The sequence below is a fragment of the Rhyacophila brunnea genome, unplaced genomic scaffold, assembly GCF_057557595.1.
Source record: "Rhyacophila brunnea isolate RB1 unplaced genomic scaffold, BYU_Rbru_1.0 scaffold_22, whole genome shotgun sequence".
In the NCBI taxonomy this organism is placed as follows: domain Eukaryota; kingdom Metazoa; phylum Arthropoda; class Insecta; order Trichoptera; family Rhyacophilidae; genus Rhyacophila; species Rhyacophila brunnea.
In genome coordinates, this window is record NW_028232882.1 from 8,669,225 (window position 1) to 8,693,914 (window position 24,690).

The 24,690-nt window shown below is 33.8% G+C and overlaps 2 protein-coding genes across 11 annotated transcripts in view; one reads left to right on the plus strand and one right to left on the minus strand.

Annotated features, from left to right (window-relative positions):
• Nucleotides 1-8,299, minus strand: part of LOC147070011 (uncharacterized) — a 70,740-nt gene extending 62,441 nt beyond the window's left edge. For 2 of the 9 annotated variants that reach the window (XM_085949365.1, XM_085949361.1), the window contains exons 1-2: nt 7,672-8,000; nt 5,458-5,525 (exon numbers count right to left, since the gene is read on the minus strand). In XM_085949365.1, coding sequence (XP_085805491.1) covers nt 5,458-5,509 — 52 coding nt within the window. In that variant the 5' untranslated portion in view covers nt 5,510-5,525; nt 7,672-8,000. Of the gene's footprint in view, nt 1-5,424; nt 5,806-7,671; nt 8,001-8,137 lie in introns of those variants that run through there. The other 7 variants (XM_085949364.1, XM_085949360.1, XM_085949358.1 and 4 more) reach the window with 7 other exon arrangements.
• Nucleotides 7,801-24,690, plus strand: part of Npl4 (nuclear protein localization 4) — a 67,748-nt gene continuing 50,858 nt past the window's right edge. For both annotated transcript variants that reach the window (XM_085949354.1, XM_085949355.1), the window contains exons 1-9: nt 7,801-7,817; nt 8,240-8,332; nt 8,630-8,896; nt 11,278-11,426; nt 12,730-12,914; nt 16,625-16,840; nt 18,905-19,097; nt 20,064-20,197; nt 21,923-22,083. In XM_085949354.1, the coding sequence (XP_085805480.1) occupies nt 7,806-7,817; nt 8,240-8,332; nt 8,630-8,896; nt 11,278-11,426; nt 12,730-12,914; nt 16,625-16,840; nt 18,905-19,097; nt 20,064-20,197; nt 21,923-22,083 (1,410 nt within the window). In that variant the 5' untranslated portion in view covers nt 7,801-7,805. The remainder of the gene's footprint in view (nt 7,818-8,239; nt 8,333-8,629; nt 8,897-11,277; nt 11,427-12,729; nt 12,915-16,624; nt 16,841-18,904; nt 19,098-20,063; nt 20,198-21,922; nt 22,084-24,690) is intronic.

The window sequence follows — 24,690 nt, forward strand, 5'->3', positions numbered from 1 at the left end:
GAATTATTTATTATATATCCGTTTAACCTGAGGTAGGTACTTCAAATTCCATCAATCAGTGGGCATTCTGATCAATTAAGGTAAATTGATGACATTACTAATTCAATCGCTACAGACGTCTGACAGTCTGACACGAATCAAATTTGATCGGCATTCTTGAACGTACGAATAACGTAACTATTATTTTTATATTCAATACTGAATATACCTACGTAAGGTTTAAGAATGTTAGATTAATGTAAGAAAATTGATCTTTGTTTTCCTCTTTACTCCCACCAGCCATTAAGAGATTAGCAAATGTAAGGGATGGGCAAATGACCAACAAATAATACTCTTAAAATCATATATAAAGGACCTCCACATTGTTTAGAATGTGGATCCATAGCATACAGGAAATGTCATGAAATAAGGAAATGAAGCCAAGTATTGAGATAAGACGGGGATTGAATTTAATTCGGCCATTTTTGCTACTGTTAATCCACGTGAGCCTGATCAGGCTTATTCTACCAAGGTATAGAGCTAATTTGCTATTGGTGACTCTAATTGGGAAGGCGATAGCGGTATTCAACCAAATTTCATTGAATATCGATATATTCCACTTACGAGAGGGTGAATTTAGATAGACGATATTTTATATATTTTTAAATCAGATCTGTTTAACACACTCTCCTTACTTGTATTACATACTGTATTTCTTTTACTCAAGAAAAAAAAGAAAATATCCATAATGTGTATTCGTTAATTGTACGAGGGTGGGTCAATAAGTCCTTAGAAAAGCCGACAGGTGGCGCGACTAGTACTGTAAGCGGTTTGTTTTCATGCAGCGGCACTACCGATTCAGTATGCTGCGAAGTTTCAATCAGATTGGTCGGGTTGTTGTGTGTTTCTCGTACATTTAAAAAAAAAATTTGCTTGTGGAAAATGGAAAAATGGAAAATGGAGAAAATTGAGTTTAGAGCTGTTATTAAACATTTTAATATAAAAGGGTTAACAGCAAAGGAAATAAAAAATGAGTTGGATTTAGTTCACGGCATATCTGCTCCTTCACTTGCAATTATTTATAACTGGTTAAATGAATTTAAACGTGGTCGTACATCAACAAAGGATGAACCACGCTCAGGACGTCCTGTAGAGGTGACTACACCAGAAATGATCAATAAAATCCACGATATGGTGTTAAGTGACCGAAGATTAAAGTTGAGTGAGATAATCGAGGTTACAGGGATCTCAAAAGTTAGCGTCATTTCTATTTTACATGACAAATTGGGCATGAAAAATATTTCTGCAAGATGGGTGCCGCGTTTGCTCACAGTCGACAATAAACGCAATAGGGTGGTGGCCTCTAAAGCCCTGTTGTCGCTCATGCAACGCAATCCGGATGAATTTTTTCGTCGCTTTGTGACTGTAGATGAAACATGGATACACCACTATACTCCCGAGACGAAATAACAGTCAAAGCAGTGGATTGCGAAAGGCGAACCATGTCCAAAGAAGGCGAAAACCGTAAAATCAGCTGGTAAGGTTATGGCTACTGTATTTTGGGATGCACGTGGAATTATTTTCGTTGACTATTTGGAAAAAGGAAAAACAATAACAGGGGATTATTATGGATCTTTATTGGACCAGCTAAAAAACAAAATTGAAGAAAAACGGCCTCATTTAAACAGGAAAAAAATCCTCTTTCATCAGGACAATGCCCGTGTTCACACATGTTTACGATCAATGGCTAAAATTGAAGAATTGAAGTTCGAATTGGTCAACCACCCACCGTATTCGCCAGATATAGCCCCCAGTGACTTTTTCCTTTTCCCAAACTTAAAAAAATGGCTAAGTGGACAACGTTTTTTTTCAAATGAAGAAGTCATCGATCGGACAAATGCTTATTTTGAGGACCTTCCGAAAACTTATTTTTCTGACGGTTTAAAAAAAATTGAGAAACGTCTAACCAAGTGTATTGAGCTCCAAGGAGATTATGTTGAGAAATAAAAAAAAAATACAAAAATAAAAACTGTTTTAATGCTTTTTTCTAAGGAATTATTGACCCACCCTCGTATCTTGGATAAATTAACTATTTTTGACCAAACTAATATTATAAAAAAAAATATTGGAATTTAAAATTTGTACCCATGTACTGAAAAAGTCAACGATACGGAGCGGTTGAACTGACAAACTGCGTTCGGTTCGACCACACTACATTACTATCAGTGTTGCTTTATTATTTACCCTGACATTTGTCAATAAACAGTGATTTCTTGAAATGGACGCTATTAATATTCTTGCATGTTTCCTTCAGATTGAATCAACCCCACAAATGAAAACTTCACGCTGTGATTAAAACCACTGATAAGAAAGCCTGAAACATTATAAGAATTAATTTCATTTAAAAGGCCATAGTATTATTATGTATGTAATACCTATAAACTAAATTCCATTTTAAACTGTATTCTCTTTAGCAAGATGGCCGACAAATGAACAGATGTTTTTTGACATTTGAAAGGTCAAAGAGCAAGTTAGGTACGTTTCGTCATAAACAAATAATCCATAAAGAAATACACTTATCTCCACTACATACCAGTGGCGAAGGGTGGAGGTAGGCTCGTAAGGTCCGCCATAAATAGTGCTCACCAAACTTTGTCAATTATACATATTTGTTTTCATTAAAATAAGACTACAATTTACAGATAGTGTTGGTTAGTTTTTAAAATTCAATTAAACCCTGCGAAAACCAAGCCGTAATAGATAATAGTCAAATAATACTTATCTATCTATAAAAATTATTCCATTAAATCATACATAACTTTGGATACTTTATAGATAGAATAATATTTTTTATCTATTATAGTTTGGTTTAGGCACGGCTCAATGAATTTAAAAAAATGAACCAACAATATGTGTAATATATAATTTTAATCCAACGAAAACAAATAAGTATGAATGAAAAAGTGTGCCCAATTTTGTCGTATGGTCCAAAGTATACCAAAACTATTATGGCTTCATTTAGGCAGGGTTTAATTGATTTTTAAAAATTAACCAACACCATCTGTAAATATTGTAGTCTTAGTTCAATAAAAATAAATACATAAGTATGACTAACAAAGTTTAATGTGCACTATTTATGGCAGATCTTAACAGCCTACCTCCACCCTTCGCTACTGCTACATACCACTGTGGATTTTATAATACAGAAGTTTGACAATATAGTAAACCGATTACAAAAAATTATAGAGTGTAATATTAAATAGCTAATATTGAATTCAATTCTTTAAATCTCCAGAGCTAATAACCTTTAATCAGACAGACGTACTTAACAATAAATTTGTATAAGTCAATTCAGCATAATCATGCAAGTATAATCAATTAAGAAATAAGGAATGTATATACATATTATTATATAATACGTAGCATAAACCATACACAACAATTGTATACAAACATCTGATGTAAGGTAGCTAATTGTTTTTTTTACACATAAGCAAAAATAAGCTGAAAAATATTAAAAATTTAGTTTTTAATTAACTGCTCATTCATATAAATATTGTTTACTGATTATTCTGTTTTATCTATGGTAGTAATTAATGGTAATAATATTTTCAAATAGTGGCAATACACGTTTTAAAGTTGTGTACATATTCTGAAATTGTCTTATTTATCAAAGGGTAAAAGTTCAGTCTTGAAAACAGGTTGGGGGGGGTACTTTATCTAAAGTCAAATATTTAAATACATAATATGATTATTTAAAGTTTTTACCTACTAGCAGACAATATCGAGAATTCAATCACACTTAGTTAATGCAAAAGAAATACAATATAAGAAATATCAATGAACTTCAACGGTACAGTATTTTGACAAATGCGATATATCTCAAGTGCGATTACTTCAGCTGCAATACAACATGACAAAATACTATGAACTTTTATAACCGAACCACAAAATTAACTTTCATTTATGACTTGTAATAATCTACAAAAAACCTATTTTAATTATGTATTTAATACAACTTTACTATATTATTAATTATTATGAATGTTAATTTTACAGTGCTGAAATGTAGTTGTAGCAATATATCATAAATCAATGAAATTGCAAAATAATGAATCTTTATTTAATAAATAACAATAATAACGAATGGCATTTTAATACTATTTCCAGCCCTCCACAGGGTGAGGGTTGTCTTAAAAGAGTATTTTTATGGGGAATGGTTGTTAGCTATTTGTTCAATTTGCTTCTGTCATCATAGCTCTAGATATAAACACATATTGGAAATAAACAACACGTAAATTTGAGACTGCCCCGCAGTATGTAATCGTACGAATCAAATAATTAGTGGGTATTCCATCCCCATACTTCAACCCCATGTGTTTTTAATGATTATTAATTTGACTTATTATTTATTTATTAAACCAATCAATATCCAAATGACTCGTTTAATATAATATGAATGATAAAACAACTATTTCAGACTAAGAGTGTTGTTCTAAAAACTATACCAAGTCTTAAACTGAGGACAACATGTTAAGGGTTATCTGTGAAACCGTGATCAGTTTTATTGAAGTTATTCTGTACCCATTTATTCATAATTCAGAGAAATGCAAATGGCAATGGAGGCATAAGTAGAATGAGTTTCACTTTTCAACGCATAATCAATATGTTGCTCTAGGTGTTGGTGATCTGATACGACTGGCCCAGGATAGAGAGACACGTACAAATTTATAAACTCACTAAAAGTAACGTGTATTTTATTTAACAAGACCATCAAAAAATAAGTTCTTGGGAGTATACTACATTAGCAACCAAAAAAAATGCTAATAAGATATGGGACTCTTTTCAAAAACGGATAAGTCCACATTTGGTCAAAATCTAACAAAAAATATGTAACTACATACTTATTCTGTATTAATTATAACTACTAACAACATTTTTTAATGACAACAAACTTTCAACACTTGTTGTACAGAAATCAATAAAGTAGTAAATATAATAGAAATAAATGTCGACATGTCCAATTTTATTTTACTTATATTTATTACAATATAGGGTATCTTAATCGCTTAATTATAATTTAAAAATAGAATACAATGGAAAACAAAGTAACTTTAAAACCAACCAATTACGTTTGACACACAAAAGCATCATTTACCATAAATATTCAATTTGGACATATATGTTTTTGAAAATAGATTCCTCATAATTTATAATCTATGATATTTTCCTGATCTTGTCTTAGGAATATAATATTATGTAAGTTGATAATACTGCCAAAAGTGCAACTGGTCCTAATCTTTACAAAGTAAGTTGTATCAATACATTTATAATTACATAGCAGTCAAGTACTTCTGTTATGTTCAAAAACTTATAACCTACTGTGTCTGAGCAGTTAATTAAAAACTAACGCGTTTTGTGAGTGCAAAAGTGTTAATGTCATACCCAAAAACATTGCGGACATCATTGAAGCCATACCCTTCGAGAGATCATAGATGTAGAGGTCCACTGGCACCCCGTCGTCCTCCATTCTTGAAGACGGTCCTCTGGAGCAAACAACAAACGGAAACTATGCAGACAAATAATGTACTATTATTATTCAATCCAACATAACACTCAAACAATAGTTTAAGTCACTTTCACCGAGACAAATTTAATTTGAGAATGGATGCACTCTGCCAAAGATTTTTTTTTATTAAATATTTATTATTAAAAAATATTGAGATGTCTTCCGATAACAACACTGTGCTGGTTTATTTTTAGCTGAGTTCAAATATGTCGTGGTGTTAGCCCGTGTATAAGGGAGTTCGGAATGAGTCAAAAGCCATGCAATCCTGTGAACAGGGAGAGAGTATACTGAAATTCAATGCTCTTCTGGTAGCAACTTTGCGGGGGAGTCATGAATACGGCATTGTGTTTATAAAAGTGAACGAAAATAAAACACTCACTGGTGAACTATAAGAGTATATTCTCAGATATCTTTTGTTTAGAATTATAATACAACAGTTTGTCACATACAATTATTGTACTCAACCACATTTAATTTGTAAAACCTGTTTTTTTAACACCACAACAGGTCTAGAGGCCCAATGACAATATTGTATTTAGTAATAGAAGTGAAACAATCACAAAAATGCAGACTTTGAGAAAATCACAAATATATTGTGTCGTCGAATCGAACCTGAAGCTCCTGTGAGAAAGGCCAACACATTCCGCACTGCACTACGAGCAAGAACAGTTGATAAGGGGATATCTCCAAACAATACGTCCCACCCTAAAGGGGGTTGCATAGGGCGTGATATTGTGATGATTTGTAACGAAGGAGATAAGAGGGGTTGCAGAATATGTAATGTCACAAAAGCAACAAAATATAATATAATTATTTTCTGAGAATAAAAATATGGTAAATATGCCGCAGACGAGATGAGATTTTATAACCTACCCCAACGTAATATAATCTTAGTTTGTGATAATGATGCATCAAAATGTATGAAAATTTCAAATTTTCAATTAACAATTATTGGATTGAAAAGCATTTGCGCCGACAGAAAAAGATACTTTATATAATTGTCTACATGGAATAAACTGTTTTCGTTAAAAAAAATTATAAAAACTCATGCGGGCATCTGCAGCACAATTACCAAAAATATTAGGTGAGAATATTATACTAAAATCGATAAACATCAGTAAATTTGTTTCTAAAACCGCGTTGACACGGTCCAAGTACGATCCAAGTACACTTGGACCAAGTGCCATCCAAGTGCACTCGTATGAGACATCTGCATACTAATTATTCCTATCAAAGCTAGCTTGGATGAGTAGGACGCGGTCCAAGTAGCTTGGATAGGACTGATAGGAGTAATTTGTATGAAGATGTCCTGTACGGGTGCGCTTGGATGGCGCTCGATCCAAGTGTACTTAAATCGTACATGGACCGTGTCAATACGGCTTTAACAAATAGGGGATTGTCAAAAATACCTACCCCAAATAGTTTGACATTATTTATCGACTGACCCATAAGGAATATGTGACTGAAGGACACCGGCATTATCTGTTACTTTATAATTTAAAATTTAAATTTCTTCTATTAAGTAAATTTACTTAGAACGCTAACATTTAAAGATTATTTTATCTCACCTTAATAATTTTAAAATGATTTCATCTAGGAGTCTGCTAGAATTATTTTACTAAGTAGATATTTAGTTACTTATTTTAAAATAGATGTTAGGTTAAAAAAAAATGAGTTTTTCATAGAAAACAAACCAAATAGATAATGTAAAATTTACAAATTAACCAAATAAGGCCCATTGCGTTTAGAATTCGAGAATATTCTACTAAATTGTTTACATACTTAGATATTTTTTCTTACTCACCTTGATGTTGTCAATGATTTCCTAAAAACCTAACCTAATTTAAAATAAGTTTATAGTCCAAAATCATGAATAAGGTAAGGTTTCATAATGGTTTTATATAACTATGAAGAACTGAGATTGATTCGGGTTTGATAACAAAACGTGAAACGCACACGCAAGGATTCGACGACTCAAAACACCTGGATGTAACTTCAAGCATTTGATGAAAATAGATTTGAGATTTGAGTATGCAGCGTCACAATAAGCCAACATATCTATGCCAAAACACGCATTATAATAGTGGAGGCGTCGGATGAGATAAACAAAAATATAATCTTACTTTTAGTGGGCAATCGGATGTCCTATGAGGAACTGAATTTTTCAGGAAATCCTATCGGAAAATAAATGTCAAACGTCACTTTTCTTGTATTTTCAAATATGGCGCATTATTCCAGAACCGATCAGCTGATATGAATGCACTTGCACGTAAGATGCATAACAAGGGTATCATACAAAATGAACAGGCTGTATTCTAATTACCTGTATCACTTCGAATCAACGACTACCTAATCACTATTTCTTTATAACTCTATAATATTATACCTAATACTCTTTTTTCTAATCGAAATTTGAATGACGTTAGCGTACGTCAGTGGTAAATTTCGAAGTGCTTTGAATAAGAGCAATAAAATTATTACTCAGCACATTTAATAAACTACACATTCGAATGCAAAATCATGGTGTGATGAAACAATTGAATATCAAACATTCAAAATTATTCGTTGCCAAGGTGTTAGTTTACTAACCTGTCTCAAAAAACAGTTTCCCAATACACAAAAGAAACCAAAACATTCGAAAACTGACTTGCAAATTTTGATGATATTATTTTGATTTTACTTTCGGAACAGTTGGCAACCATTGTAGTGATTCTTCGACACGAACTATCAAACCGGGCCGATGTTTGCTACGAATTCGCTGAAATGTCTCGAGTAAAAATGATTGTAAGTAGATTTTTTAATGAAAATTGCGCAAAATATTTTAATTGTGATTATTTCAATCGATATCCAGACCGTTTACGCAAGCGATCGTCGCCGAGTTGATAAATTTGCATTGAAGTTTCTTCATAATCATCAGTGTTGACATTTTCAAATGTCAGAATTCTCTCATTTCTAACAGTTATTTGCAGTTATCTTTTATTTAACTGTAATTATTTTCAAATTTGGAATACTGCACTGTTTAATTAAGACGAATATATTTCTTGGAAAGTCATGGTTGACAACATAACCTCTAAATTGCAGGTGCTGAGAATCCAGTCACCCGAAGGCACAAAGAGGGTCGAAATCAAATCGTCCGACGCGACATCGGCTTTATTTACAAAAGTCAACGAAACGTTCGAACTGAGCAGCTTTAATTTCGCATTATTCAAAGACCGAAATCACAAGCAAGAGATTGTTTCGAATAATAGTAAACCGGTGTCTAGCTATTGTTTACAACATGGGGATATGCTCTATCTTACGCCACTCAATGGGACTATGCTATTCGATCAGCCCACAACCAGTTCACAGGTATGAATCGGGGAACGATATTCCCAAATCTTAAGAAATTTACAAAAAACAAACCTCAGTAGTATATTTTTTTATCACAACTGTCAAACCGATAATGCCATTGGTAGTGCAACTTTTATAATATTGCGGTTGATACATCTGCATGCTGTATGCAGTGTTTAAGAACATAATGGGGGCGAGGAGAGAGGTCGCAATATCAAGGAATATTTCAATTCATAGATGGCTGCTGTAACGCGTCATCCACAATTTATATCACACTACGGTGTTTTCCCAATCATTTTAAATACCTTTTCAATAATATTCGAAAGGATTCATAAACTAGTATCATAAACAATAATTTTATTAATTAATATCATGGAAAATTTAATATAGTTTAATCTATTGAAAGGGATACTTGAACTTATTTGAATGTATACCTACTAAAGATGTTGAAAACCTCCTTTTATACTTCTATACTTCTAGGTCCACTGATTAAATTAGCTACAGTGCTACAAACTTATCTAAAAAACGGTCAAAAATGGAACTACGAACTACCATATAGGTAGACGCCATATTGGAAATGTCAGATTCTGTCCAATTGCGACTCTTGGTTAGGTAGTTTTCGACTGTGGCTCCCCCGTCCATTCTTTAGATAAGTTTGTAGGTCTGTACAAGTGTCTTCGCATTGCACGTTCATAAACACCACTGCTATAACTTTTATTTACCAGTTTGCAGGGCGTGTCAAAAGACAATCTGTCACGATGAATAGATAAGCAGCCAGTAATACTACAGTTCCGCATTATTATTCAGTTGAAAAACCGTATAAAAATTGTGTAAAACCGTTTATAACTGCAGTCGAACAACTTATCACAATGAACATAAAAAATGGCCACCATATTGCGTGCATAAGAAAATCAAAATCGCAACTGAGTGATGGTCATATATTGTAACCATCTTAACCATGCTGAGAAATTGAGTTATTTCTTGGGGTTATTCCATGATAGGTAGTCGGTTCATCAGAATGTGACAGAATCTTAAAAAAATGCATATTTCTCACAATCTGAGTGAAAAATCAGTCAATGTATGAAAGAATCCTGGCGTTATAATTATTGCTATATTTTTAACACTGGATGACAGTCTATTGCATAGGCAACATTTTGGCAAGGAGGCCTCCAAACCTGTCAGCACGTCAAGCATCCAAGTGTAGAGTATACGTTTTATAACTTTGCAGTTTTTTTGCACTTTTTACTACACTGATACGTCTCATTGCATTATTACATAGCATAAAATTAGATCAAATGATATTCACTTGTATTAATATATCGTCGGTGTTTTGTAAAAAGGGCGAATTAACCAAAATGCTATTTTACAGGAGGAAGATTTTTAACTTTGGACATATTTGTTTATTACCTGTGGATTATTATAAATATCTAACAAGTTTATAATAAAGCTTAGAAAGAATATTTTTTTTTCGACCATGTCCGAACCTGATAGGATCATATGGGCCTCCACAGAGTGGAGGTTTGTATTGACAGATTTTGTTTTTTACGAGACATGGATATCAGCCACTTGCTCAACCTATTAGGTCCATACCCTGACACACACAAATTGAAAAACAATATGTGTACTTGCCAGACCCAGGATTCGAACCTGGGACCCACGGCTTTATAGTCCAACGCTTATGCCGCGCGGCCACCGTGGGCGTTTAGAAAGAATACTGTCATTATAATAGGTATTATAATATAATATTTTAAAAGGCCTAATTTGTCATATTCGCTTTTTATTTCGTAATTTTAATTAATTTAATTTTAGTCGATTATCGTTTTTCAGTACTTTTATTAGATATGTACGTAGTAATAAATAAATAAGTAGATAATATATGTAAAATATATATTTTTAGAATATAATGCCTACATCATTTTCATCCTAGAGCTACTGTGCAAAGTTATGATGCATATTATACTCTAACTGCGACAGGGGTTTGATTAGTTGTCAAATAATCTACAGTGTCTCAAAAGTGTGTTGAAATGTGTGACGAAGTTAAATCAATTTTTTGGTAAAACCAATAATTTGTTTTTTCAAATTGTTCTCCTATAAAAGCGAAGGTTTTCACTAACTTTGGCTTAACACTGTCGATATGCATTTGAAATTAAATCTGTTTAATTTTTGCTGAAACAGAAAAACGTTTCTAATTTTGATTAACTCACTTACGGTTGAGGAAACATTGCCATCTTTATTTGCTGAATACCTTTAAAAACAATGTTAAAGGTGGTCCGTCAACTTTTATAATAGAAAAAAGTACATAAAAGTCTCCTCTAGTTATAGTCCAAACACTTTGATCAAAGCCATTAATTGATGGTTTAAAATTATGATTATTTTATGTTTACTGTTTTGAATTTCAGAAAGTAATCTCATCGGGCGAAGCAAACAAGACTGATATAATTCCAGGATTTTCTTCACTAAGCTCTTCATCAGCGCCCCAAGAGGATGAAGTGGATATTCAGCTATATAAACTCGATGGGAAAATCGCCAGAAAGCGTGATGAAAAATAGTAAAACTAAGCAATGAAATAAGTTTTTAGGAGGTCTCAGTAACGCCAACCAGCTTGTATTCCCGTCTGCCCACAGACACCATTTACTTCAAAGAGTCGTAATATCAAATAAATCAACAAATTATTCAAACCAGCAAATTCTCTTCTGACGACGTACCACCATAACACTTTTTTGTTTTTTTTCTGAATTCGAGATAACTGCATAGTGTTACAGATGTATTCTGTGTGCACAACGGCGATGGCGAAAGGTGGACGTACGCCTTTAGATCTGACATAAATAATATAAACTAAACTTTGTCAGTCATACGTATTTGTTTTCATTGAACTAACACTACAAATTATTGCAGATAGTGTTGGTTAGTTTTTAATCCGTGGCTCTATCCGACTGACTTTCTCTTAGGTATGCTTACATACTGTAGCTTGAAGTTTAGAAGGTATCTTTATTTAGCTACATATTTTTCCCGACTTCTACGTGGCGTAAATCGAAACTCGATTCTTGGTCGTATTGACTTGTGTGTCTCTGATAATTATCTTAGAAATCAGGAGCATTCGTTATTTGTTCTCACAATGTGCAGAACTAACCTGCAATTAGTAATGCCAGTTGGGAGACCAATAACTATGTTCAATCAAACTGCTTTGAATATTAATATATTCCACTTACGTGAGGGAAGTTTAAGTGGATGTTGTTATATAAATTTTTAAAATAGGGTGTATCAACCTAGTTCACTTGGCGTGCTTCCACATACTTTTATATTTATTATTTACTCATTGATTATAGCGACATTACCAGATGCCATCTACGCAGATTGGACCAAAAATCTTTCGGAACACCTGTAGCTTCTGGGAATCACTGACAATTAATGTTCACGACTATGGATCGTACCACAATACTGGTCTCAACAATGTTTTTCAATGTCTAGTGTCAAGATATTTTGAATTTATATGAACAAAAAAATGTACAAGAAATTTCACATTTATTAGTACTTTCTAGATTAACCGGTTAAGTGCCCAGAGCGTCTTTGCACGCCTTAATTACACCGATTCTTACGTTAATTACTATCAATTAACTAATTGCGGCATAGAAAGGATTAATGACTTAATTAGATTATTAGATATATTAGATTAAATTGAGTAAAAACTAGGTTTTTATAATTGTGCACATTGCCTTGATATTGTGAAAGTTAGTTCAACGTTCATGCTGTTTTTTTGAGATTCCAATATATTTTTATTTGTAAACAAACCGTATTCTTTAAATTACACTTATTTAGTTGACGAAAACATAATTTGGCATTTTGTGTTTCAGTTGCCGTCACAACTCCAACGGCTGCTGTGTCCACTGTTCACCTCTGGAGCCGTTCGATGAGTCCAATTTAAGGGAGCAAAATGTAAAGCACATGTCATTCCATACTTATATAAGGAAACTCACTTCCGGTGTGGATAGAGGAAAGTTTTTGGCACTAGAAGATATTTCCTGTAGAATAAAAGTTGGTGAGTGATATGGAATAATTTTTTAATCATATTTTTCATGGATTTAAGAAACAGTTTGTTGTACCAAGCTAGCAAAGAAAATTCCTCTTGAAAGAGTTTTGATGTGTCAAACTTGTCAATTTTAAATTTTGATTGATATTAAGTAGGTGTTCATTGAAAGGACCTTTAATTTATTTTTATTATTATCAATTAGTGGTATTTTTGATTAAATTTTTTTTTATTCAATGAATAATTCACAAGATTTAAGAATGTAACATTCAAATTATTGAACATATTCTGAACAAAAGCCGATCGCCAATAGTAACTCAATTTGGAAAAATAGAATTCCGTTAGGTTGTATACCAATACAGTAAACTTTGACGCAGGGTTTTGAATGTATGAGTGTACTACGAAAATGAACCATGCATTATAGACGTGCAATAGGGAGGAACAACTTGTTGTAACATTAAGGTAAGGTAAATCCTTTTGCATCTCTCTGCCTCCCAATATTTTTTCGTCTATAGGCATACCAGTGGCGAAGGCTCCATACTAAGCGATTATTTAAAGCTTACCTTCTATTTTCAAGTATTTAATTTATATAAATAAATATCTATATTGTAGGTCGTAGGACATTGTAGGTTATAATAAAAATATTGATTGCCATCTATCGTCGTTATTTATAAGTAGAGCTTTTAATTTAGTCATGTTTCGAATCAAAAATAAATGACGGAACGTCCAACGTGAGTGCTATTTTTAGAATTATTTCAACGATAATCCAAGCCGAATTTTCTACCGAAATTCAGTTGCCAACTTCATGCATGTCTGGGTTTTTGTTCGAGACTCAGAAGCGTTAACAGACAAGCTTATTCGAAATGTTGATTTGTTTATTGTCTTTGCTTATCTTTAAAAGCAAATAATAAATAATAAGGATAATTAAAAAAAATAATAACTATTGTGTTCGATCACATATAATTTATAAATTGTTATTAAAAATAAATATTGTATTAATTCGCGATTATTATTTAGGTTACTTCAGTCATAGACAAACATAACATGCTATTCACAGTTTATGTCATTTTGACATGTCAAAGCGGTGGTAAAGGTTTATTTTATAATACAAAATTCATTGTGTTACTGTGAATGTGGATAAATTATCTCATATTGTACCGAAATCATTTGCCAGTGCTTTAAATATATAAGTATTTATTAAATTGTGTAGTGTCCCGGTAGAAAATGTGCGAACGATTGCATTTAAAAATTATCAAAGCTTGACCTTCCAAGGGTTCATTTAGATTTGAATACAGCAAAAAAACTTATATTAGACATTTTCACAACAATTTATAAATGATAAATATTTGTTTTTAACTGGCAGTTATACATTAAACAAACTTTTTTGTTGGCGATGCGTATTGTTTGGTAAAGAAAGTATGCGTGGAATTCTACTGCCATAAGTGATTTAAATAATTTGACAAATTCAGCGGTGAAACCTATGACCAGTGTGTCGTTGTCATTAGTGTGCACCTATTCATCAGTAGTAATATCGTAAGTATTATCTTCTTATTTCCCGTAAGTTACCTGACAAGTGTGCTCTTTTTCTCTGATCTCCACAGCTTACCTCTTTCCAAAAGTCACCCTTCGCCACTGGGGCATACTACAGCCTACGCGTCATTATTCATAACCTCAAAATATACAGTGTTTGACGTTTGTCATACTGAAGAAATATTCTAAACATCCTCCATCTTGCAAAATCACTAGGTGACACAATAAAATTAACCAACACGTTTGTTCGCCGGGAGACTCACTAGGTCACTAATAATCACGTAGCGAGGCGCGAAGCATGCAGTGTGGCCATTGCGATAGTATAGTGTGTGTCCGTTCGTTAGGATATGTCACCTAGCACGTAGCCACCAAGCAAGGCACCTACCTATGTGGTCTTAGGCATAAAGCCCATTGACGCAGCGAGTGCGGCGCTCGCACAAAATTTCTACAAGTGGCGCGTAAATCAACGAAAATACAACGTAATCAAATACGCCAGCGCCCACTGGATTTCACGACGCATTATACGCGCACGCCGCATGAATCATCGTTTTTTCGCGAATCACCGCTTCTCGGCGATACGAATGAAAGAAAATACAATGGAGTCCATTCATTGAACACGGCTACCAAAATTACGCTGCTCGAGGCGTTGTCGATGGACGGGCGAAAAGCAATTATTTAATAACAGAGAATCATTGTTTAATTTTATTGCGTGTTCAGTTTATCGCTGGTTGAATAATGTCGTCGTAAATTTTAATTACAAGCCCCGAAATAATATAATATTTTTATTGCTTTGTTATGAGAGGCGCTGTAATAATATTTATTTTGTGCTGCTTGGGCCGCATATTACATAGGTGAAGGGTAATGCGCGGGAAGAGACGTGTGATTATGGTTATGAATAAACACTGCATTCGCCGACTTCGCCCGCTCGACGCGTTCTGTGAGCGCTATCGCTTAGCCTTAGTGGTATATTTGAAACCGGTTTGATATTGCATACCTTCGCATTTATGTTTATTGATTGGATTCCTCATATCTTGCATTATATTCAATTATAAATAGGTACTCATTTTATACAGCTTGCATTATCTAACTACGATTATATTAATGTTTGTAGAAAGCTAGGTAAATTTAATTAATTTGTCTTTGAACAAAGAAGTTCTTAGAATATAGTATTTAATTATTATTGTTCATGTCTTAATAATAAAATTAACTTAATTAATTGTTTTTATATTTGCCAGTGTAAATAGCTGTAAGATTATAAATAGTTTCTATCGGTTAAGAATGACCTATTAAAATCAGCCAAACCGGTCCTGAATATAATTAAATTATGTGGAACAAGTACAGTAGAACCTCCGGTATAACACAAAATATCCGGTCAAATGTGAAAATTGTTAAAAACATCTTGTTAATGTTATACATGTTCAATTCCAAGTGTCACCGCTTGTAAGCAATGTACTGCGCATGATAATCACGTTATACCTCTTGCACTCGAATTCGAGTCATAATGCCGTCCTGTTCATGGACTGAACGTAGCACTAACAATTGCAACGTTGGCTGGTAATTCACACAGCTCCACAGCTTTGTTTACTGAATGAATGCATTTATTACTCCATTCAATAAGTTTAAATTGTAAATTGCAACCAAACACATCGTCGTAATCCTACCCCTAAAATATGGACAGACAGAAAAGACTTAATTTAACGTTGAATCAAAAACTGTTATACCTTTTAACTTACTTTTATATAACGGGCTTTCAGCTTTAACAGACATTCCCTCACCCACGGTCAGTTATATCGAGGTTCTTCTGTACGACACATTGTGTTTTAAGTCAATATACCTACATTGAAATAGCTGCTACAGCTGTTTCAATGCGCCGATGTATAAAATATAAATTTTTCTATGACTGCCAATTCACCCACTAAAATATTGCAGAATTGTTGCTGTGATACTAAAAGTTTATTTGATTTCTTATTATAGTCCAAACTCATTGATTGTAGAATTTATTCATTCATTCGTGCAGACACCAACAACTTCAGAAACAAAACCACAATCACCAACATAAAATCACATTAGTCAGGAATCAATTATCGTTAGAGAAGCACCGATAAATGCCAACACAGCTTGGTGGATGGTAGAATTTGTTGAATTATTTTTAATCTATAGTTTTCTGTCATATAGTAATGGTTTCCTTATAGGTTGCAAGGAGCATCCTCCCTGGCCGCGCGGTATCTGTTCCAAGTGTCAGCCGAGCGCGGTGACGCTGAGTGGTCAGGTGTACCGCCACGTGGACAATGTCATGTTCGAGAACACGGATATTGTGGAGCGCTTCTTGGAATTCTGGCGCACTACCGCTCACCAGAGGATTGGTTTACTGTACGGAAACTACGAAATACACAGTGATGTGCCGTTGGGTAAGAAATCATTTTGATATCCTTGTGTTGATCGGTGAATGATCCTGCTTCATGTCCAAACTGCAAAACTTTTCAGAAGGTTAAATAAAAATATTTCAAATAAAGGTCAATTCGACCATTTTATACATACAATCGGTTTTGTATTAAGAGCATACTTCAGTGTTCTTAAATCATGTAAAGATGATTAAAAAACGTTACCCATTTACTTGAAAAAGAAAACATGTCGATGAATATATTATTATTATTACTAATAGAACAATAAACATAACATTAAATGGACGCATGTTGAATTTTTACGACAAATTATGTTTTGTTCTGCACGCGTCGTTTGCACAATCGTCGCGTAGACACAATCGTTTTAGACCGTGCCCCAGCTGAAGTATAGCCTTAAACTTTCAATCTGTATCAAACAATATTTAAAAAATCATAGTGGTGAAAGAATAGGTTTTAAAAGTTTGACTTATAGGCCAAATGTGTATTTTTTATTGGCATTCATAGTAAACTTTTATTGCCCACATCTGTCAATGGCCACAAGCATTTCAGCACAATTTTACATTAATTGAAATAGTCAAATCCATAAGGTATTACGTGTGTGAAGATATTACCAAAATAATTCCGGAAACAAGGAAGTGTTATGAATAGATCGTATTGTTATATTATTTACTATAAGCATTGTCCTCTTGTACAAAACATTAATTAGACCAGTTGGCTCGGAAAACTGGTGCTTGATCGAAAACGTAGAAAGAGTGTTGAGCTCATTTGAATGGAGCATGCTGCACGGTATCTTCTGACCCATCGATGACACACAGTCGGGGTGGAGATTGAGAAACAATTACAAGCTGTACTCTTTGTACAGGACCCCGCACATTGTACATTCCATCAAACTGTGCCACCTTAGATGGCTGGGCCATGTACACAAGATGAATGAGTCACTCATGATAAAGAAACTGACTGGTATATACAAAATTGTCAAAATAACTTCTTCTTCAAAAGGTGTCATATTATATAAACAATAATGTATAGCAACATATTTCAATGTGACCATCCAGCAGAACATTAATTTTGGTATGGCTTAGAGGTGGGAAAACTGGTTGATTTTGAATACTTAATATGAATACTTACTTATGAATACTAATATGAATACTTACTACCAGTATAAAAAAATACTTAGTATCAAAACTTGTTCCAAAATACTTCTAGTATTTGGAATACTATGTAGAGCGTTTGGCGTGCGTATGCGACATTAGTCTCATACTCAACTGGAACCCAACTGGCAAATAATTTTCAACTATAGTATTATGAGTATTAATTCTTAAATCGTGTAAAGATGACTAAAAACGTTACCCATTTACCTGAATAAGAAAACATGTCAATGAATATATTATTATTATTACTATTAGAACAATAAACAGAACATTAAATGGACGCATGTTGGATTTATATGACAAATTATATTTCGTTCGGCATGCGTCATTTGCACCCGCGACCCATAATCCGCGCATCGCCTAGCCACGATCTTTTTAGATTTAGACCATGCCTCAACTGAGGTATAGCCTTTAACATAAAATGAATAACAATGATTTTTTTTATTTTAAACTGCCATCACCTCAGTCAGCTCACCACATTCCTGAGGAAATGTTACCTTGAAATTACCTATTGTTCATACATAAGGTGATGTCATTCGCATGCATAGACTAATAAATTAAAATATAATTGTATTCAAGTGCTATCTCGCTCACACGCATTTAATGTCAATAGTATTGAAAATCTACCAATTAGTGAGGGACTTGCAATGATATCATCATAAGTTTTTTGGAACAAGTTTATTGGGCCACACGTACTGAGTATGGGTAGTTTCATTCGATACTTGAGTACACAAGCTGGTGACAGTATTTCCAACTCACCTCTAGTATGGCTATCAATTCAACGATACTGAAAACATTGTGGTAATACTAAACGCTCATAAGTCTCGCCCTGTTGTAGTTCAAACTCTTTGAATATGCTCCATATTGGGTGATTATTGAATGTTGTGAATCACTTACTTATAGTTATTTTTAATTATAGGCATCCGAGCTCGTGTGGCTGCAATCTATGAGCCACCACAAGTGAGCAGTCGCGACTCGGTAACACTCCTTCCCGATGAGCATCAAATGGTGGTGGATGAGCTGGCGAACCAGCTGGGGCTTGTTCAGGTTGGCTGGATCTTCACAGATTTGCTCAGCGAAGATTCTTCCAAAGGAACCGTTCAGCACATCAGGTATATCATCAGGGATTACATTCTTCGATGCTGTCTTCTAAGCAAATTTTCTAAAAAATGTATGTTATGACACCTGTCATTTTTGTCATTATGTGTTTAATCATTATTAAAGTAAATAATAACTAAGAGGCTAACATCCATTTCTCGCAAAAACAAAATCTGTTAATACAAACGTAATTAACGCATTGCGGATCTAGAATACTTAGTGAGACAGAGTTATTCTGGCTCCAAATTTGTTTTTTTATTAATATTATGGCAATATAATTCGTACCTTTTCGAAATGGCCTTTATTTACGTTTTAAGCGTCCATGACATTGAGCTACTTTACAAGCTGCTATTCGGCGAGTTTAAAAGCGGGCGAGTCAGCTAGTGCGATTGTGATGATGACACAGAAAACTTTCCACTCGCTCAGAAGCTAACAAGCTAGCGAGTTGAAACTGTCGTTTTTAGTACTATTTGACAGGACGTATTGAGTAGTTCGTTTTTTTACTGGTAGGTTCGCCACTATCACTACTGCGCAGACGCAGATTGGCCCACACGCCAGCGAGTAGCGAGTAAAGTAACCTGGCTTTCAACTTTTCTCGGTAGATTGTTTACAATCCGCTTGTTAGCTAGTTCGATGATGACACGGGGCGAGTTTACATGCAGATTGTAAATTCGCTGGCTTTTAGCTTGTAAAGTAGCTCAATATCATCGACGCTTTAACTGTCACAGTAAAATTAACATAATATTAGACATATTGAATACTACTAGTGTTTCGTATTTGCATATTAAATCAATACTAATTAATATAATTGTCTGAAACAAGTCAACGAAATTCAGAACTATTTATTTCTAGTTCTGTCTAGTTTTTCTGCGTTAACAAAGACACATACAGGAACCCTCGATTGAAATTCTCCATGTAAAAATTTGTTGGACTCAAACAAAATTGATTGATTGTTTAATTTGAATGTTATTACTTTTCAGAGGGATAGATTCACATTTTATGACAGCGCAGGAATGCATAATGGCCGGACGTTTCCAAAATCAACACCCCAACGCCTGCAAGTTTGCATCTTCAGGTTATTTCGGATCCAAATATGTTACCGTCTGTGTCACAGGTAAGAAATGAGTAATTGAGTAATCATTTCGAAATTCGATGTAAATTTGTATTATCAGTTATTTTAAAATTTAAATTACTCTGCTCAAGCAAAGATACATCGTTTTAACGTTTATCTTTCAAAATCATAAAATTATGTCTAATAAACAATTCTAGATCAAACAAGATAAACAATACATTTTGCGACACTGAACCCTGTTCCCACAAAAAACTCGTTATGAAATAATATTTTTTTTTGAAAATTTCAATTTATGACAATTTAAAATCAAGATCTGAGCAAATCTTAAATTATTATTGATTTCCCAACTCAGTTTTATTAATAGGTTAAACTTCAATACATAATGGAAATTCAATCAATAAATAAAATCATTTTTCTACAAAACATGGTCATTCAAACACAGCTGTGTCTGGTGGTAAATTTATTTTTCATTTGCACTGCCATCTGTTCATATTACATTACAACATTTTATAAAGGTACACAAATATTCAGTCACACATAATAATATGGCAGTGAATTGATAGGTTTATATTTTTTTCATTGGATAAAATTGTTAATAATAAACCTAACGAATGTGATTAAATGTAAATGAATGCTTCTGTTCAATTTTTAAATAGTAATCTAACATAAAAAAAATTAGTAAGTAAATTATTCCAGATTATAATATTAATGAATAGTTATACCCCGTTTACACGTGCATGGATTTACTGTTGACAGTAAGTATTATCGCAGCCATAACAAGAAAATGTATGGGTAAACATGTATTATCCTGCAGTTAGTTGTAAGTTTGCATGCATGAATTTGGAAGTTTCTGAATTTTCATGCGACAGTAGGCTGTTTTCAATCTGCACCTGCACAGTATAACGATAGTGAACCTGCTGGCAAAAAAAAGAACTACGAATGAATTTTCAGGATGAACGATTTTCACTACCTGTCATATAGTACGAAATAGTACCATAAAATGACAACATCGCGCCTCGCTCACTCTTAAGGCCATGCATTAGTTGAGGCACGGTCTAAAAAGATCGTTGCTAGGCGATGTGCGGATTGCGGGTCGCGGGTGCAAAAGACGCCTGTCAAACGAAATATTATTTCTCATATAAATCCAACATACGTCCATTTTATGTTCTGTTTATTATTCTATTAGTAACAATAATAATATATTCATTAACATGTTTTCTTTTTAAAGTAAATGGGTAACGTTTTTAGTCATCTTTACACGATTTTAGAATTAATTGGCCCGTCGCCATCACGCAGCAAAGTGACGTATGTCTGACTCCACGTTCTCTCAATGAATGCGAAGCGAGTACAAAATTTCGTCGCGCGTACAGTTGAAAATTATTTGGCGTTTCACTGATGCGTCACCTTAAAAAATGAAATTGGAGAGACAGTCAGGACTTTTATGTGTAAACAGGTATTGTCACGATTGTTTAAAATACTCACTATTGCTGCCAGTAAATCCATGTACGTGTACAGGCGCTAGTTAACACTAAATAAGTTAATCGCCAAAAGCGTTAATAAACATGGAAAAAGATTATTTTCAATATTTATTCTTAGAATAGTAATAATGGACCATTTGAGAACAAGATCTCGTTTAATATCACTTCAATCCTGAACACCTCGATTATTATAAGTTAAATGTGCTCATGAAGAGATTATAAACATCAGCTTATCTCCTCTCACTTATGTGGAATATATGGATTTGTAATGCGTTTGCTTGTTTTCCAGGCGATGTGTCGAAACAAGTTCACATGGAAGGTTACCAGGTGACGAACCAGTGCATGGCGATGGTCAGGGACGACTGCCTCCTGCCGACCAAGGACGCGCCAGAGCTCGGTTACATCCGGGAATCGTCAGACAAGCAATATGTACCAGATGTCTACTATAAGGTAGGTGCATATATATAATATTAATGATCTGACAGAGAAAACACAATGTCATATCTCCTTGTGTATGAGTATATCTTTTGATTTTCTTTGCCCAGTGCTATCTGTGGTCTGGTCAGTTTACGATAAATGCAAAATTGGTAGTTTCGATATACTGCTTTAATAAATTTGGTGACTTCTTTCGTTTGGCAATCAAGCTTTTGAAATATTGATGGTTAGTTTTACTATATTTAGGATTGTAGTTTCTTTTCTCGGAGTATAATAATTAATGGTTTAAACTCTTCTAATGAAAAATAATGAAAGACCACAGATTTATTCTCTCCTCAGTGTCAACTCATTATTCTATTCTACATTTTATTTATCTTATCCTAACCTAACGGAGGTTCGCCACCATCAAGACGATTTTTGATCTATCATTGTCTACCTGAAACAGCTCAGTGGAGCTGCATTCGTACCAATTATGGAGGTTCTTCTGCCACGAATTGCAGCATTGTTCTCTGCTACATATTTTTATACAAACCTATTAGAAAACATTTAAAATACACATCCAAACGAATGAGCACACGATACTATACTAGATAGCTAATTTTTTTTGTTGGCTCTACAGTGTATATGGATCTTGGCCGCCTCACATAAGAGATTTTTGTTTTACGAGAAAAGCATTTTGGCTATTATGCCCACGCTCTGCATCCAAACATACATTGAAAAATCTACATGTGAATTTGCCAGGCTCAGGATTCAAACATGAGACGCATCATTTTTATGGCACGTTACTGCTCGGCCATCGCAAGAGCCACTCGATAGTTATACCCCGTTTGCACGTACATGGATTTACTTCTGCCAGACATATTATTGCGGCCATAACAATAAAATGCATGTGTAAACACGTATTAGCATGGAACAAAAAGATTCAGAAGCTTCTGAATTTAAAGCGACAGTTGAAATTTGTGAGATTGCGTCTACGCAGTAAAACGATGTGGCGAATCTGTCAGGAAAAAAACAAACTACACCGTGCAAAATATTTATGACGTTTACCAATTTTTACAACCTGTCAAATAGCACCATACAATGACATAATTGCATTTCGCTTACGCTTGAAAAATGAGATAGACGAGACAGTCATCACTTTTATGTGTAAACAGTTATTATCGCGATAGTTTAATACACTATTGGTGTCAGTATATCCATGCACGTGTACAGGCGCTATTTTTATGATGTGCAACGATTTAATTTGCATATTTAATTTAGTTGGTGGGCTGCATATTTGCCTTATAATAACCAAAGCTATCCAAGAAGCAATGTTACTTCATTGCTTCACACGTGCAATTAGATGTCATGGTTACCTTGGAGACAATAAATAAACATTATATTTTTGTGATTTATTGTGCGTACATTAACACATTGCTTACTGTGCGAAAACATCTTCTTGGCTACGCTTCTAGGCGCTGATGTTTACTGAATGGGAGGAGCTTGTTAGTTTATAATGGAAGTGCGGTAAAAAATGGGCGGAGCGTGTTAGTTCACAGTTTTAACACGTAGCCAAGAAGATGATATCGCACTATAGTTTGTAACTTTTTCATTAAAAGTGTTGTCCTGAACATTCCATTTAATACACGTACATACCTATTCTTTGACTTGACATTTTGATTTTTGGGCTAAATAAGTTGTCATTGATAGACTTTTGCATATATTATATTTATCAGTGGTCAAATAGATTTTTCAATTGGATATGTATTTTTTTTTTTAAATCTCAATTTACGACTAGGAACGTAACTCGAGGAATATTCACACCATGCGCGGATACTGGAATTATTATACAATAGCATACATTGGTATTATTAGCTCATTCACTGCGGACCAGTTAATTAATATCCAATTACCAAGTTTACCACATTTAAATAACAATGGCCATCTAATGCCGTCAATGCTGTATGAGTTTATAACCTTTTTTATGCCGCAAAAAGGTATAAAATTGATATTATCACATTTTAACGATGAAGTAGTATAATGTTAGCTTTTGTAACTTAAAATGTAACTTTTGTGACAAATTCAATAAAATTGGTCATATTTTTAGTCCCTTATAATATTCAATTCATAGTTGATTATTTGCAATTCCCTTTAAAACAATATTTATCTGGTAGACTCATTTCATTGTTGAAAGTATAATTTTAATCATTGTCCATTTGATATTCTCATTGACTGTTAATATTTTTTGTTGTGTTACATGTGTCATTAATCACTCGGCCATAAATACATCTGCACATGTTTTTCAGTACAAGTGACCACAATCGTAAATAAATCCGGATGAGATATAGTGACCCTGATGTCGAAATTAAAAGTGATGCATTTTTTAACGAGTGAATTTTTTTATTTCTCAATTTTATTTTCGATAGTTAGGTACATTCGTTTTCTTTCTAATACGGGGTAGAGGGTCGGAGGGGCGGTTTTTAAAACACATCGTCTGGGGGGGGGGGAAATCAACAGAAAAATTACATTATAATAATTAGTTTATTTACACATTCCAAATCAGCGTTAGTCAAACTGGTCGCGTTCGACTGTCGTAATATTATAAATATATAATTTTTTTTTGCGATCCGTTAGTCGGTATTT